Source organism: Carassius auratus, unplaced genomic scaffold, assembly GCF_003368295.1.
Source record: "Carassius auratus strain Wakin unplaced genomic scaffold, ASM336829v1 scaf_tig00002576, whole genome shotgun sequence".
NCBI lineage: Eukaryota > Metazoa > Chordata > Actinopteri > Cypriniformes > Cyprinidae > Carassius > Carassius auratus.
This window is the reverse complement of record NW_020523459.1, coordinates 510227-526131: the sequence shown is the minus strand read 5'-3', so window position 1 is coordinate 526131 and position 15905 is coordinate 510227. Positions and strand designations below refer to the sequence as shown.

The window sequence follows — 15905 nt, the reverse complement described above, 5'->3', positions numbered from 1 at the left end:
CCCTGGAGGGGAGACGCAGCACAACTCTCTCTGTGACGGCAGCATGTAAAGACAGATTTAGCAGGGGAGGCTGCACAGAAGTCCACCTCTGAGACCAGTATTAAGACACAAAAGCCTAGTTTTGGACCTGGTGTATGTAGATCCTCAAGTGGTGAGAAATTGGTAACAATGTTCTCTGTAATTTTTATTCAAATTAAGTTGGCTTGAAAAAGAAATCCTATTTAACTGAATACTATTTAAACTTCTTCTTGAATCTTATGGTGTATTTAAGCTGTCTATTGCTATAGAAAACAACTCCCTCCTGAAAGAAAGTGCTAAAATCAGCCTAAGCTGATTGGCTGCTTTGGCTGGTCTCCCAAGCTGGTTTTAAAGTGGTTTTGGACACTTTTTTTAGCAGGTCAGGCTGTTCTTTGCTGGTTTTCAGCCTTTTTTTTTTTTTTGTTAATCAAATCAACTGGTTTAAACTGGATTAGCATAGAAGCATGCTAAAAAAATGCTAGTAACTTGTTAATCATGTTAACAACATGTAAACACCGTGATAATAACATGCTAATCATGCTAGAAGTATTTTAGCAACTTGCTAAACATGTTAGAAACATGCTAGTAACATGCTTACAACATGCTTACTTACAGCATGATTGTAATTTGCTAATCATGTTAGTAACATGCTAACAACTTGCTAATAATGTTAACATCCAGTAACATGCTAATCATTCTAGAATTATCATAACAGCATGTTTGTAACTTACTAATCATGCTAGAAACATGCTGGTAACTTGTTAATAATGTTAACATGCTAGTAACTTGCTTATCATGCTAGAATCATCATAACAGTACTCATTTCATAATCATGCTAGAAACGTTAGCAATTTGTTAAACATGTTAGAAACTTGCTATCAAAATGTTAGTTACATGCTAATCATGCTAGCAACATGCTAGTAACTGGATAATCATGTTAACACCATGATAGTAGCATGGTAATCATGCTAGTAACATTCTAGCAATTTGTTAAACATGTTCGCATCATGCTAGTAACTTGCTAATTATGCTAGAAACATGCTAACAACTTGCTTATAATGTTAACATGCTAGGAACATGCTAATCATTCTAGAATAATGCTTACAAATTGCTAATAATGTTAACATGCTAGTAACTTGCTAGTCATGCTAGGAACAGCTTAGCAACCACCCCAGTTACGCTAGCAATGTTTTATACCTATCTGTTTTTCTGATAGACTGTATTGCCTGGAAGAAACATTTCACAAAGATTTCAGATTATTATACAGTACTAAAAATATAATTTGTTATTAAAAATGTTTGAAATTAGAAAAATGTTAAATGTTCTCAGAATTTTGGACTTGCAAAAACTAGTTTATCAAACAACACAGCTGCATTGGAATGCTTTTCGTAACCAGATGTTGTAGTTACAACATCTGCCAGTCTGGCAAACTGGACTTTGCTAACTTTCTGAATTGTGAGCACTTGAAAACACTTCACTCAGGCATCATAAGTCAAGTTTACAACTGTCCTGAAATAAGTTTCACTCCTCACAGTGGGAATCGGTGGGTCCTCAGCTCACGTCCACATGCAGAGTACAGTTAGCTTGTGTCTTAATCAAGTGGAAAAAAGAAAATACTAAAGACGTCATGGGCTATTTGAGATTGCGTGAGAATATGCTTTAGACCTCATAGAATCTGGATCAGTGTGTGCAATGGAGCAATTGTGATTATATAAGCAGAGAATTACTGCATCTAGATCCTCTTGTGATTGTTTATGTACATACTTTTTCTTACACAAAATTGTGTATATATATATATATATATATATATATATATATATATATATATATATATATATATATATATATATATATATATAATTATTATTATTAATTTAAAACATAATTTCAGATTCCACATTATAATTCATAAATTCAATGTAATGCATAAAGTCATAAATTATGGATTAAATCACTTGTAACATTAATACTATATATATATATATATATATATATATATATATATATATATATATATATAAAACAATTAATTTCTAACATTTTAGAAAATGTTATAGATTTATACAGTATTAAGAAATGAAAAGTAGCACATTAAACGTACAATTTTGAAGTAGAGAAACTGAAATCATATTGTCTTGTCAAACATATTGCAGAAATGTTTGTTTTATTTACAACTTAAACAAAAATTACAGTGTAGCTAATCCCATTGTTTGTGGATTTCCTGTTTTTTAGCCATAACTGCAGTGAAAAATCAATGTTTTTTCTCATGTTTTTGGAAAGAGGCAATTGTAAATCAGAGTCATTGTTTAATCTTAAAAGCATTTTATTCAAACAGGTTCAATTAAATCAATCATTGTAATTCAAATCTGGTTTTCTTTTTTAAGTGGAGAATAAAAAGAAACAAGCTTTTCTCTTTCATTCTAGAACACAGTCAGAACAGCCATGACACACTGTCATGGGGATCAGAAAATGAATGTGCATGCGTGTGGGATTTTTATTTCAGCCAGCTTTGCCACCGCTGTTGTTTGAATGTATTAATAATAATTATCCAATTCTGTGACAGTAGATATCTGTGGTTAAGTTTTCTTTGGCTCTCCACTGGAAACACTCTTGTTCTGAAAGGGATAGTTCACCCAGAAATGTAATTTGTAATTACTATATAACCTCATATTGTTCCAAACATGCTTTTTTGTTGTTTTTTGTCTTCTACTAACACAATTGTTTGTATGTATGTATGCAGTTTTGAATGAATGAAATGGTCAAATATATTATTTTGCGTTTCTGTAAAAAAAAAAAAAAAAAAAGAATCTCCGTACAGATCACAGATACATAAACATAGATCTGGAAAAAGATGAACGTGACACAATTGAAATGACAAAATTACAATTTTTAGGTGAATTATGCCTTTTTAGAGACATTGGCCTTGTTATTGAATGGTTATTAATATTTGAGTCTGTTGTCCTGATCCAGAATCAGGACAGATTAGCATTTACATTACAAATCCAATATGGTCACATGCAAAATGTGTCTGCAATCAGATCACAGTGCATCCTGGGTGCATTTCCTGTGATAATTTTCTGTCCGATTATGATGCAATCACCAATAACACATTAATGCCAGGTGTAAAGGGAGTCATAGCGTCCCATTGCAATCAGCACTGTGACATCCTAGTGGATTACCAGTGAGTTTACAATCATTTTGTCACAGAGAGGATGATGCCGGACCCTGACAGAGAGACTGAGAGAACGTTAGGAAGCGAGAACTAGTGAAGGAGCTATGTGGGAATAATCCACTCCAACAAATCAGTGGGAAGAGCCTCTGTGCATCTGCATGGCTGTGCATGTTTAATTGGTTTTCTGCTACAGAGACGAACGTTAGCATGTTCCGTCAGGCAGGTTGCAGCCAACTGCACCACGCCTGACTCTCTGGAGTCAATGGCCTCGGGAATAATAAACACACACACGGCAGCTGGGTTTTCCCTTGTATGCCATCTTTACCTCTCTATTATGTCTCTCTCCACTATGCTTATGTGTGGATTGCAGAGAAATGGCAAAACCAAAGGCAGGGCGTTTTGCTCCTAAGCTGATTTGGTGCTCACTGAACATTTCTTATTGTTATCGAAAACAATTAAGTTTTGCACAATAACCACTCTTTTCTTTAATAAATTTAAACTCTATTTCCTGCGTTTTGAGAGAACAACACGAGACATTAAGCTGGACTCATGAATTCAACTAAATAGAGAGAGTGAGTAGTGAAAGGAGAGATGAGAGGCCATCTGTTCCAGTTTGTGCAGATCGGCGTGGAGTGGAACACAGCAGGATCATGTCCTCGAAAAACAGAGAGAATATCAGAGAGGCAAAAAGAGTCCAAATATGAAAACAAACCTTAACTGACCCACAGTGTTGACATCCACAGAATATGTCCATTCTAACAAGTGCTTATAATCAAACCTTCATAATCTCTTTCTTTCTTCTTTCTGCCCTCCATTAATTCTCTTCTTGTCCCTCTCTAGTTTAGTGTCTTATTCTCTGTTATTAAAAACACTTCAGAACTCACACAAATGGAAGTGTCCCTCACACAAGGGCCATTCACCCTCTTTCAGTTCATAATAGAATATTATTAGTGGCCTTGAGTGAAAATCAAAAATGCCTTGCGGTTTTTGTCTGTTTTTTTTTTTTTTTTTCTTTACTTGAAAGTGGATGTCACACTGACTCAAGCATTTATGAAATTTCATAAACATTGGTACGTATGATTTGGTCCATTTATGGAATTTATGTCATATGAACTTCCTACCTAGATTTTATCAAAATTATGCTTCCTTCCAAGATGGAATCAAAACAAATGTTGACTAAAAATTGTTGACAAATGTTGACTAAAAAAGCTGGTGTTTCATTCCATACCAAAAGTATCAGTAAAAACTTTAAATGTGCTCGTTTACCCAGTATTTTTGAATAAAATATTTTTTTGCTTATGAACCACTACTTTTCCACTAGGAAACTTCCTCAATTCATTTTGTGCTACACAGGAAGTTGCAGTGACATTCGTAAATGGTCATGCTTCGAGTTCACTGGGGTAGAATCTGTTGAAATCCATTGTATTTTAATCACCTGCATGGACTGCTGTTTGTGTTGCTGCCTATAGAGTGGCCCAAATCAGTCACTTCTGAGGTTTTAGTTTGGGTAGAACACTGACTTCAAAGGTTCTTGCTCTAGTACCTTGAGCAAATTTTGGTAACACTATTCCAATTTTCTCTAAAAACAGAGGTCCTAAAAGATGTTTTCACAGTGATGCTATGGAAAAAACATTATTGGTTCCCCTGAGAACTTTTCAGTGAATGGTTCAGGTTTTTTCTCTTAATGTGAAGAACATTTTAATAATCTAAAGAGAGTTTCTCCACTTTTTGTGGAATGGAAAGGTTCCACGGATGTTTAAGGTTCTTCATAGAGCCATAGTAAAGCTAACTAAAGCCACTAAAGAATCTTTGCTTCTAATGCGACTTTCACACTAGCACTTTTGGAGTGCACCTAGATTTATCTGACATTACAGTTTGTTTCATTTTGAGAATATGAATGCTGTTTTCTGAATTTGGATGCACATCCGTAAACTTTACCTGAGTCTTTACCTGAGAATTTAAATCTCATTTCTGCTGGGAAAGATTGACTGCCGCGTTCTTTTGATCCTTCGAATTACAGTCGTGACAGATAAATGTTTTGTTCTGTGTTGGTACTTTGGATTTTCAAAATCTGAAGTACAAAAAATGAAGCAAGAAAGCATCCATTCATTTCTGCACTGTAGTTACCTAGCAACAGGAGTAAACAGCTGCCACTCTGATCGAATGTACTGTGGTGTGTTTGGAACCAAAGACTATCGTGTGAACACAATCCAGCAGGGGCAGGGAAGGGGGGTTCATTCCAATGTGAGTTCGGACCGAGCAATCGAACCAAGTGTAAAAGCACCCTTAAACTTGGAGACGCACTACATGACTAGCTGAAACATTCTTAGACTGAACTCAACACACTTAAAGACCGTTTCCATCAGCTAGAGCAGATTCTAGTCTTTGACAGACAGAGAGGAGCACAGACCTAATAACTGACTCAGTCCACTACATGACATTAAATGACTGCTGGACAAATTCTGCCGAACCAAAAAAAAAAAAAAAAACTGAAAAAACAAATCTAATGATAGTTGACCTGTGCTAGATCTTGTACCAAAACGAACAGGGCTGGCAGTATTTTTTCATATATTTATAAGCATACAGCTAGCAGTATTTATTTGTGCAATTTGTGTAGAAAAACAAAAACAAAACAAAATGCAGTATCCAATTATATTATCTACCCGTGCTTCTGCAGCCGTTCCCGCCCCATCAAAGACAACACTGAGGACAGTAGTGCGAGTATTGAAACATTAAAGGTTTGTTTTACTCTTCTTAGTTTGTGCTTAACATAACAGCAAACATTAGCTTTCCTGAGATGTTGGTGTTTCTAATAAATGTAACAGCATGTCTTACAGTAAATATATATTTTTTTTCATGAAGTCTGTTTTTGTTCTCTTTGGGATTATTGTCCGAGTAGACACATTTCTTTTCAGATATGATTATTTTCCTTAATTATAACATTTCTAGCGCTGTTTTTAAACTTTTAGTCAAGCAATAATATATAGGCTATTTGTTATCTCATGTATGTCTAAAATCAGGGATTAAAAATGAATTGGTTCTGAGTAAAAACGGTTGGCTATTATTTTGTTGTTACAATTCCCAACACACCAGTTAGAATGACATAAAAAATGACTTTTGCCATTTGTGTATTTCAATTACATTAAGTGTTCGTGCTCCCATTGTTATTTAATGACGCTGTCAACAAAAGAGCTGCATAGAAATTCAAGGCAACGTAATTTCCTTATCCATCTGACACAAAACTAGTATAAATAATTAAACTTTATATATAAAACAATTACATTTTGTGTCATATTTGTGATTTTTTTTTAAAGAAAAGAAAAAAAAAGAAAATATAATTTAAAAAATGAAAAAAATTAAAAAGCTATTTGTTATGTTTGTATATTCATTATGAAGAAAGGCCTATTTGTTATGAAGTTGATTTAAATATTCTTCAAAACTAATTTTAAGAAAACGTTAAAAGTTACCTATAGACAGGCCTAGTCCTATAGGGTATATCAGTTTTCAGTGTATCAGTATATCAGTGAGCGCATCTCCACTGCTCAGCCACATATGCAATCGCTGGCGTCAGCCGCAAATATTAAACATGTTTAAACAAAAAATATTTGTGAAAATGACAAATTTCTTGAAATTCTATGATTATAATCTTTATTTAGACATCACACACTATGCAAGTTTTTCTACCGATTGCAAACAGTGACTGAGCCCAACTGGAACAGACCTGGTCCAACTGAGCACAAATTGCATTCATAATCATCCAGACAGTCGTGTAGTGTGTTCTCAGCTTAACACTGTTGTTGAACTCTGCAATATAGACAATATAGCCAACAAGGTTTTGGGAAAAAAGCTTTAAAAAGAACATAGAAGGTAATCAAAGTAGGCTTTTCTGATCAGGAGCCTTGATATTGTAATGTTGAAGTGGATTTTGTTTGTAATCAATCATTTTCTCCCTTTTCTCCTCTAGCTGGAACAGAAGCAGGTGACGCCACCGTTCAAACCTCAGATCACAGACGACTACGGTTTAGACAACTTTGACACGCAGTTCACCAACGAACCCGTGCAGCTAACACCAGACGATGAGTAAGTATAGAATGAATGTTATGCTTGGCCGAAGGGCGTTTCATTACCACAAATGATCATTAAAGGTCTCTGACAGAAGAATCCCTCCACCTGTTTTCCAATGACATGTCCAGTTGCTAAAAAAACTGCTTATAATACTCGTGTTTGGTCAGATGTGTCTAGACCTGAATTATAACAAATAAAAAAGGCCTCTCCTAGACCGTAACATCTTCCAAATGTTTAAATGAAAATTAAAGTCAGTCGTCACTTCTGAGGAATCCATCTTGAGAGCGGTTATGTAATAATTTAACAACTTCAAAGTTACATGACTGCACCAGCAGAAGATTTTGCTATTTAATAAACAGGGTTTCCACTCAGTTTGATTCTCCTGGTCAGGATGGTGAAGTTTATGTCTAAGATTCCCCTTCAGAAGTGAGGGCGAGGTGAAGTGAAATGGTTTACCCATCTGGAGGCTATCGAGAGGTAGTGATGTCATATGGAAACATCCCCTCTGGAGTTTCTGATTGCTTTACAGTATGAGGTGCACAGAAAAGGGCCACATTGAAAAGGAGGACAAAGAATAGCTCTTAAACGGCTAAAACCTGATGCCAAGAGGCATTAAAAACCAGAGATTCATGTGGAAACTGGCTTTAATCAGTATGAAGTGAGTTTCTAGAGGGGCTTTTATGCTTTCAAGTCTTTTCTTCAGTCACTCATTCATAAACTCAGTCCTTTTGAATACTGCGGTGATTAAAACAAGTGCTAAAATAAGAGAAAGGCTAGTCAACTCAATGCAAAAAATGTGCATTTATTCGATGGTGGAGGATTGTAGGTTGACTTATGGAATGTCGAAGTACATTTGAGCCAGTTGTTGAGGTCTCACCCCATTATTCTCAAGAGATTCTTCAGACATTCCTGCCATTCTCCATGGAGGACAATCACACCAGGCTTTGAGACACATTGTTCTGTAGAGGTGTATTTCTCTCGAGAGGGACTCCAGTCTTCACAATGACTTTTATATCTGGCTGAATTTGTTATTCTGATTTAATCCATAGAGACAGGCAGTCCTTAAGCTTCTAAAAGGGATTCCTGATTTCAGTCTACATTTAAATGGAGCTCGAAAAATGCATCTCCGAAAGAGGGCGGGATCTTTGATTAACAATGTGATTTGGTACCATGACTGAAATGCACCCTGTTATCGCCGAAATCTGAGGGCTGTGCATTCAAAATGTGCAATGCTTAGTAGGGTTATGCAAAAGTTAGCAGAAATAGATACCTTTCAATTCTTGAGTGTGAGCTGAATTGCTCACAACACGGGCAATTCAATCGAGTTTGGAAAGACAGATTGGATTGGAGAAACCATCCATAATTTTATGATTCTATCCATCCATCCATCCATCCATCCATCATTCTATCATTTCATCTATCCGTCATATTCATCTATCATTCTATCATTTCATCCATCCATCCATCCATCCATCCATCCATCCATCCATCCATCCATCCATCCATCCATCTATCTATCTATCTATCTATCTATCTATCTATCTATCTATCTATCTATCTATCTATCTATCTATCTATCTATCTATCTATCTATCTATCTATCTATCCAGCCATCATTCTATCATTCCATCTGTCCATCTAGCCATCCATCCATCCATCTATCGTTCTGTCATTGCATTTATCCATCCATCCATCCATCCATCCATCCATCCATCATTTTTTCATTTCATCTATCCATCCATCCATTGTTCTATCTATCTATCTATCTATCTATCTATCTATCTATCTATCTATCTATCTATCTATCTATCTATCTATCTATCTATCTATCTATCTATCAGCCATCCATAATTCTATCATTCCAATTATCCATCTAGACATCCATCCATCCACCATCCATCGTTCTGTCATTGCATTCATCCATCCATTTATCCATCCATCCATCCCTCCATCCATCATTCTGTCATTGCATTTATCCATCCATCCATTAATTTATCCATCCATTCAACCAATTCATTTCAATTCTTCCTTGGATTCAAATTCAAATTTGATGCAGTTCTCAATCTCATCCTGTTTACTACCTCAATTTGAATCAGGCATTCAGTTCCGAATGAAGTCCTTCTGTATCTTGAAGTGATTTGATATTTTAACTCTCCATGAGAAGCCCAAGATGCACTTCATTGAACTGTTGAGTATACAATCAATTGCAGAATACAAGTTGATTGAAGTCAATTTGTCGGTAAACCTGTCACTCATAATTAGCAGAACGCATGTGGCCCGCAGTCAGATGAACTGACAGACAGTAATCTATAGAGCCACGGCGGGTTTTTAGCTCAATACAACATTTTCCAAGCAGGCTTCAAAGGAACGCAGCAGCCAGACACTTCAAAAGCAGAGCAAGCTCTGGAAAAGCCTGACGTCCCACACGGTGGAGGAGAGGAGGAGGGGGAGGAAGTGATGGAAGCCTTTTTTGTTTGATGGATCTGGCAGACGAAAAAAGAGGGTGGGGGGTGAAATCCTTCCTTGTAAGAGATTTAGTCTTCTGGATTAAAGGAAAGCGCGTCCAGAGTGGGATGTGTCTCAGAGCGAAGCGGACAAAGGATGAACTGAAATCCATTGCGACTAGAGACACGATTCCCTTTAACATGCTGACACAAACGGCTTATAAAGGAACTTGGATTCCCAATGCACTATTATCTAGCTACCAAAATTTACACAAAGTACACTAATGTTTAACAGTTTGAGTTCAGTAAGGTCATTCAAAAACATTTTTAATGTCACAAAATATTTCAGTTTCAAATAATTCTACTGTTTTTAACTGTACATTTCTTCTAAGAATCCTAAAAAAGCACTGATATTTTCAACATTGATATATATATATATATATATATATATATATATAGGAATAAATTACATTTTAAAATATATTCAAATAAATAAGTAATTTTAAATTGTAGTAATATTTCAGAATATTACTGTTTTTGATCAATCTTACCAACCCCAAAATTTTCCTAGTGTGTATTTTTAATTGCCCCTAATAAGTGATTTATCTACTCATGCCTTTCATTTAAAGTCATTTCCTTTCATACATATTTGCATATATCAGAATAATCATATGTTTTTAGACAGGTTGTGTGAAAGCAAATGTCGCTAGTGTCATGGAGTATGGAGTTCGAAGTCTTGAAAATGAAACAATAGTACCAAAGCTTGCGTGCTTTCTTTCAAACAAGTTCCACCTTGAAATTCTTTTCTAAAGAAACATTTGTGCAGTAAAGAAGCTTGTTTATTTTGGTCAGTGCCCAGGATGTCCATCTTTCTGTGTTTCTTCCTCTTTGGCATCACACATTTCCCCCCTGCACTCCCTTTGAAACCTGAGCCTGATATTACGGCATACAGGTGTCATTCATGTTATTTTAGGTTTCACTCTTGCTGGGGGCATTTCAACCTCACACACACCCTCATAGAGTCAAGTGGCCCTCTGGGGACTTAATTCAAACAGACACAGCTCAAACACAATTCGGCACTGATCCCGGATCTGGTGAAATATCAGTTCTTACAGAGCATGTTATAGAGGAGAATTGTCCTCCACGGACCGTGTTTGACAGTATGTGATAAACGAGTTTTGAATCGGTTCAACATTACGCCATAGAGGAGGAGGACCATTACAGCAGTGTGGTATCCTCAACAGGCTGGTAAAATAGATCAATGGATTCCTGAGGTTCTGAAGAGCAACAGGTCTGATTTCAGCAAGAATATTACTATCTCTTTAGACATGTAAAGGATCACTGCCGTTGTGAGAAAAAATAAAAATTATTAAAAAAAGCCAAGAGAAGAAAAACGCCACTGATTCTGTCTGCCCACTGCTGTTGTTAGAGCCCTTTTTGTGTTTATCCAGCCCCCCGATGCAGATGAGGAAAGGTTGTTGTTTCTGATGAGCCGGCTGCATTTACAGATGTGCTCATAAGTTTGCATATTCCCCTGCAGAACAAAAAAAGTTCAGCACTTCCCTGAAGAAGTAACATACCTGATATGTTCAAACGTTTATTGTTCAAAAGTTTGGAGACCGTACGATTTGTTTAATGTTTCTGTTCACCAATGCTGCATGTATTTAATCAAACAGTAATATTGTGAAATATTATTACAGTTTAAAATAACTGTTTTCTATTTTAATACATTTTAGCCATTACTTCAGTCTTCACTGTCACATGATCTTTCAGAAATCATTCTAATACGATGATTTAGTGCTTAAGAAACATTTCTTATTATCAGTGTTGAAAACAGTTGTGCTGCTTAATATTGTTGGGGAAACTGTGATGCCTTTTTTTCAGGATTCCTTGATTCTATTTTGAAACGGAAATATGTTGTAACATTATAAATATCATTACTGTCACTTTAAAATCTCTCTGGGACTGACTCCAAATTTTCAAATGTTATCATATATTTCCCAAGAAAACACGTATTCTGCATATTTACTTTTGTAGACAAATGTCTGAATTATCCCTAGTCTGCAAAGTACTAAATGAAAATCTGTATTTAATTACTCTGGAAATAGGTCAAATTGAGCACATATTCAAGATACTCTCCTTGACCATGTTTGAAACTTTCTGTTCTTGTGTTATTGCCTCCTTAGGTTAAATTTCTATATTCCGCACTTGAATAAAAGTGTCAGCTAAATATACATGTAAAAGATGTGATGCCACTAGCAATGCCTATTAGAAACTGCAAACTACATTCACTTTTCCCTTAATTTCTGCTTTAAGCCATATTGCGGGACATGCCATGTACAGTTGAATTGTAGCTCTTCCATTAATAATGTTGGTTTCTCTCCTCAGGGATGTGATAAAGAGAATAGACCAGTCTGAGTTTGAGGGATTCGAGTACATTAATCCTCTGCTGCTCTCCACTGAAGAAACCGTATGAGGGAAGAACAATACGGCTGATGTTTCTCTGCCTGCGGCTCCACAAGACTACTACAGCTGAGTTTAGCTCAGACTGTGTTCACAGATTTGATCTTCTCCTTAAAACTGTGTTCAAGACAAAAAGCAACACTAAGACTTCACGTTTCAGGCCCTCCTTAAGTTATTTTGGGGTTACACTGGAAGAAGAAATAACTGGGGAAACGATTCTCTTAAATTTCAACTGTTGATTGTCTTCCTGCTTCCCAGCATCCTCTTTAATTTTCACGCCCATGCGTCCGTGTGCACTGTTAACTTGGACTCAAGTTAGTTCCTTCAATGTGTGCCTGCATCCATCAGAGACTACATTTCCCACCAACCCTTGCTAAATATGACAGTTCTAACTTAATGTGCACTTTTATTTTGTTTTGAGTTTTATTTTTATTTTTTGATTCTCTTAAATCTTGTATGAGGCTTGTCCTCAAGCGAAACAAGAATGTATAATTTTTAAAGGTAAAAAAGAAAAAGAAAAAAAAGGTTGTATTATAGTGTAGGTAGCCAAACAAAGAATTTATGATGCCTTCTATGATGCAATGTGGCACATTTTAATTCATGATCATGATGGTTTCATCCACAGTGGGTAGCTGTGCTTCAAGCCACAGGCTTTTAACCACCCATGTTGGTTTTAAATGGGAGATAAAATGTGTTTTTTGAAGAAGTGCCTCAAAGATCCGAAATTCACCATGCTCCAAACTGCTCTGAACTCCACATTAGATTGGAGTTGATTCCCAATGCACCATCCACTGAGAAAGTGGGCTACAGGTGTTATTATATATATATAACACAGACACACTAATACAAATGTTGAAAACAAAACATGAAGATTGGACACTGAATGATCACAAAGCCCAAATACATTTGAAAAGCAGTAATATTACCAAACTCGGCTCATTGGGAAAAAAATATTCAAAAATGTATCTACATTTTACTGCAGTTTCCAGCTGAAATGAACACTACTGGCACTAAGATCTTTTATTTCTTTTTACACAAATTATTAGGGGGCCGATTATTGATTAATAAATGCTTATTTTTGCACAGTTCCTTATGACCTCAAAACCCTTTGATAGAGCATGATTTGTAATACATTTTGATATTTGCATCACATCACCGACATGTATTTTTTCCCTTATAGTAAACTTGCTCTGTAGCTCACCCGGTACAGCACTCCACTTGCGATTGGAAGCACTCGGGTTTGAGTCCCGCAAAACCAAAGTTAGGATAAAAGACCTCAAAGACTTGTAGAAGCAAGCTAAAATCGTTCATGTTTGCGTTTGTTAACACTTCAATTAAGATTAACATCGGTATATTGTTTTCAAAAGCGATAGAGCATTAACATCACTGGAAATTTCATTTCTGAACTGCCGCAGCATGCACACAGCAATCATCAACATGATAAAACATTGCCAGATTCATGTCCATCCGTCTCCGATAAAACAGAATGTGGCTTAAATGCCACTTACTGGACATTTCAAATTTAAAGTGAAACAATAAAACATTCAAAAAACAATGAAATTTTGCATAAATATCGCCACAGGCGTGTTTATTTCCCATTGAGCCTGGGTTTAATATTACAGTTGAGTTCATTACAGCCATACTATATTACTCAAACGGCTGCTTCTCATGCTGATAAGAGTTTTTTTTTTCTTGTTGTACTCATGTGATCTGTCAATAACGTGCTGTTGAGATGTTGTGAGAGAACGTGAGAGAACACAAACAAGGGGTTTGTACATCATGTCGCTGGTGTTATTTGGTGGTAAAATTGTGCAACAGTGTTGTGACTGAATCTCAGATGACCTAAACACATGGTAGAACTGTCTTTGCAGTACTCAAACCAAATACTCAAATTCAACCCATTTTACCCACCTATTTTATCATTCAGTGACAGGCTGTGTTCGGAATGGAGTTTTAACATACTATAGTAGTAGTATATACTGTATTCTATCTACTATTTTATTAATAGGAGGAGAAATGATAATCAATATTCCACAAGAAACACTTTTCAGACATTAATAAGCTGCACTGTCACGTTAACTTGTGATGTTGCATACAAGCAACTGATAATAATGACTATTTTGCATTTTAAAATCAATCAGTCAGGCAAGATAATGAGCCAAAAAAAAAAAAAGATGGAAATGAAAGGTCAGATTGTGTGTAATGCATTATGGGATATGTTATTCTGCACTGTGTGTGTCTTGGCAAATGTAGTAAGTCATCTGGGTATCCCATGCATACTGTGCACAGAATACATTCTCCAGAGATCGTGAGAGAAGCTTGTTAGTATTCTATTACAAACATAGCCGTACACTCCTACACACTTTAAAACACAACTAGACGATTATGTCCATTTAGATTCCAGGCCACACAAAAAAGCTCTTAAAAATGAATTTCAATTGCCATTAAAGAATAAAAACAGCCAATCACAGGCTAGCTTGACTGATTAATCCCCCACAGTGATAAGGTATTGTGTTATTGAGCAACTAGATATGTTGTTTATCTTCCATTGCATTTAATCTCCCAGGTTTTTTTTATTTTTATGATTTTTGTTATAACCCTCCCTTCCTGCAGCCTGAAGACGACACACTCGGGAACGCTTTGATGAAATCAGACCTGTATGAAGAATTGCTGCCATGTTAACAGGATTAATTAGCTGCTTTTGTGTCAGACTGTAGTGAGATTAGCAGACAGACTAAGAACAAAGAATGGCCTGGGAGATAACAAGCATGACAAACTAATGATACCGAGGCAGAGAGTAAAGCCAGATTTCCCCTCCATGTTTTCAGCTCTCTAATGAAAAGATGGTGCAAAAAACAGGCACACAATTTGTTTGAACACTACAATTTATGAATGATATTGGATTGTTTGTAATGGGAATTTTATTTGAATGCAACCTGCCAATCAAGCGGCATTCCAGTATAGTTTGACAAGACCATTGCTTGTGCAAATTTTCAGGTTTTTAACATAAATATGGTCCTACATGATATTATTTAGCTCTAAATTTGCATAATTTTTTTTATTACCGTAAACCAATGATTATTTTTACAAAAACAGGTACTATGGTATATTACAAGTGACAAAGTAATAAACCATCTTCACCCAACCAACAACTTAATCTTCCACCAGCTTGACCTAATGTACAGAATCCACACAAAACGGTGTCAGATTTATTGTTGTCCTTTGTTTGGGTTTTATTCATGTTTATATTTTAACTGAAATGAGTTTGGCATAATTGCAATTATATATGATATAATTTAACCCTTAAAATGTTCTCTCTCACACACAAATACACACAAAAAAGAAATAAATCTGTTTCTGCATCATTAAAAGAGATATCTAAATCCGGTGTCCCAACCTTAGAGGCCAAGACTGCAATAAAATACAAGTTCCTGTCCCTGAAAACATTTTAAGCAAGACATTTCCATGATTTATCAACTTGCCAAATACAAATTCTGTCACAAGTTTTTTTTTTCTGCTTTTTTTTTTCTCCGGTTCTTTCCTTAAGCAAATGAGGCTCTACAGGGGAATACTTTTATATTTGAAGTGTTTGTTTTATAAATTTCTGTAAATGAAAGCTCTAGCAGAGTTCCTGTCGACTGAGGGTGGGAGAGAGAGATGTGAACATGTCTTTGGTTTTACGAAGTTAAGTCTTAAGCATCTTAGATAACAGCTGTAAATCAGTAAATGTTCATTGTAATGAC

General features: G+C 35.8%; 1 protein-coding gene across 6 annotated transcripts in view; it reads left to right on the top strand.

The window, feature by feature from the left end:
- The window catches only part of LOC113069862 (protein kinase C zeta type-like), a 91773-nt gene extending 75868 nt beyond the window's left edge, over nucleotides 1-15905 (top strand). For all 6 annotated transcript variants that reach the window (XM_026242936.1, XM_026242937.1, XM_026242942.1 and 3 more), the window contains 2 exons: nucleotides 7155-7270; nucleotides 12088-15905. In XM_026242936.1, the coding sequence (XP_026098721.1) occupies nucleotides 7155-7270; nucleotides 12088-12175 (204 nt within the window). In that variant the 3' untranslated portion in view covers nucleotides 12176-15905. The remainder of the gene's footprint in view (nucleotides 1-7154; nucleotides 7271-12087) is intronic.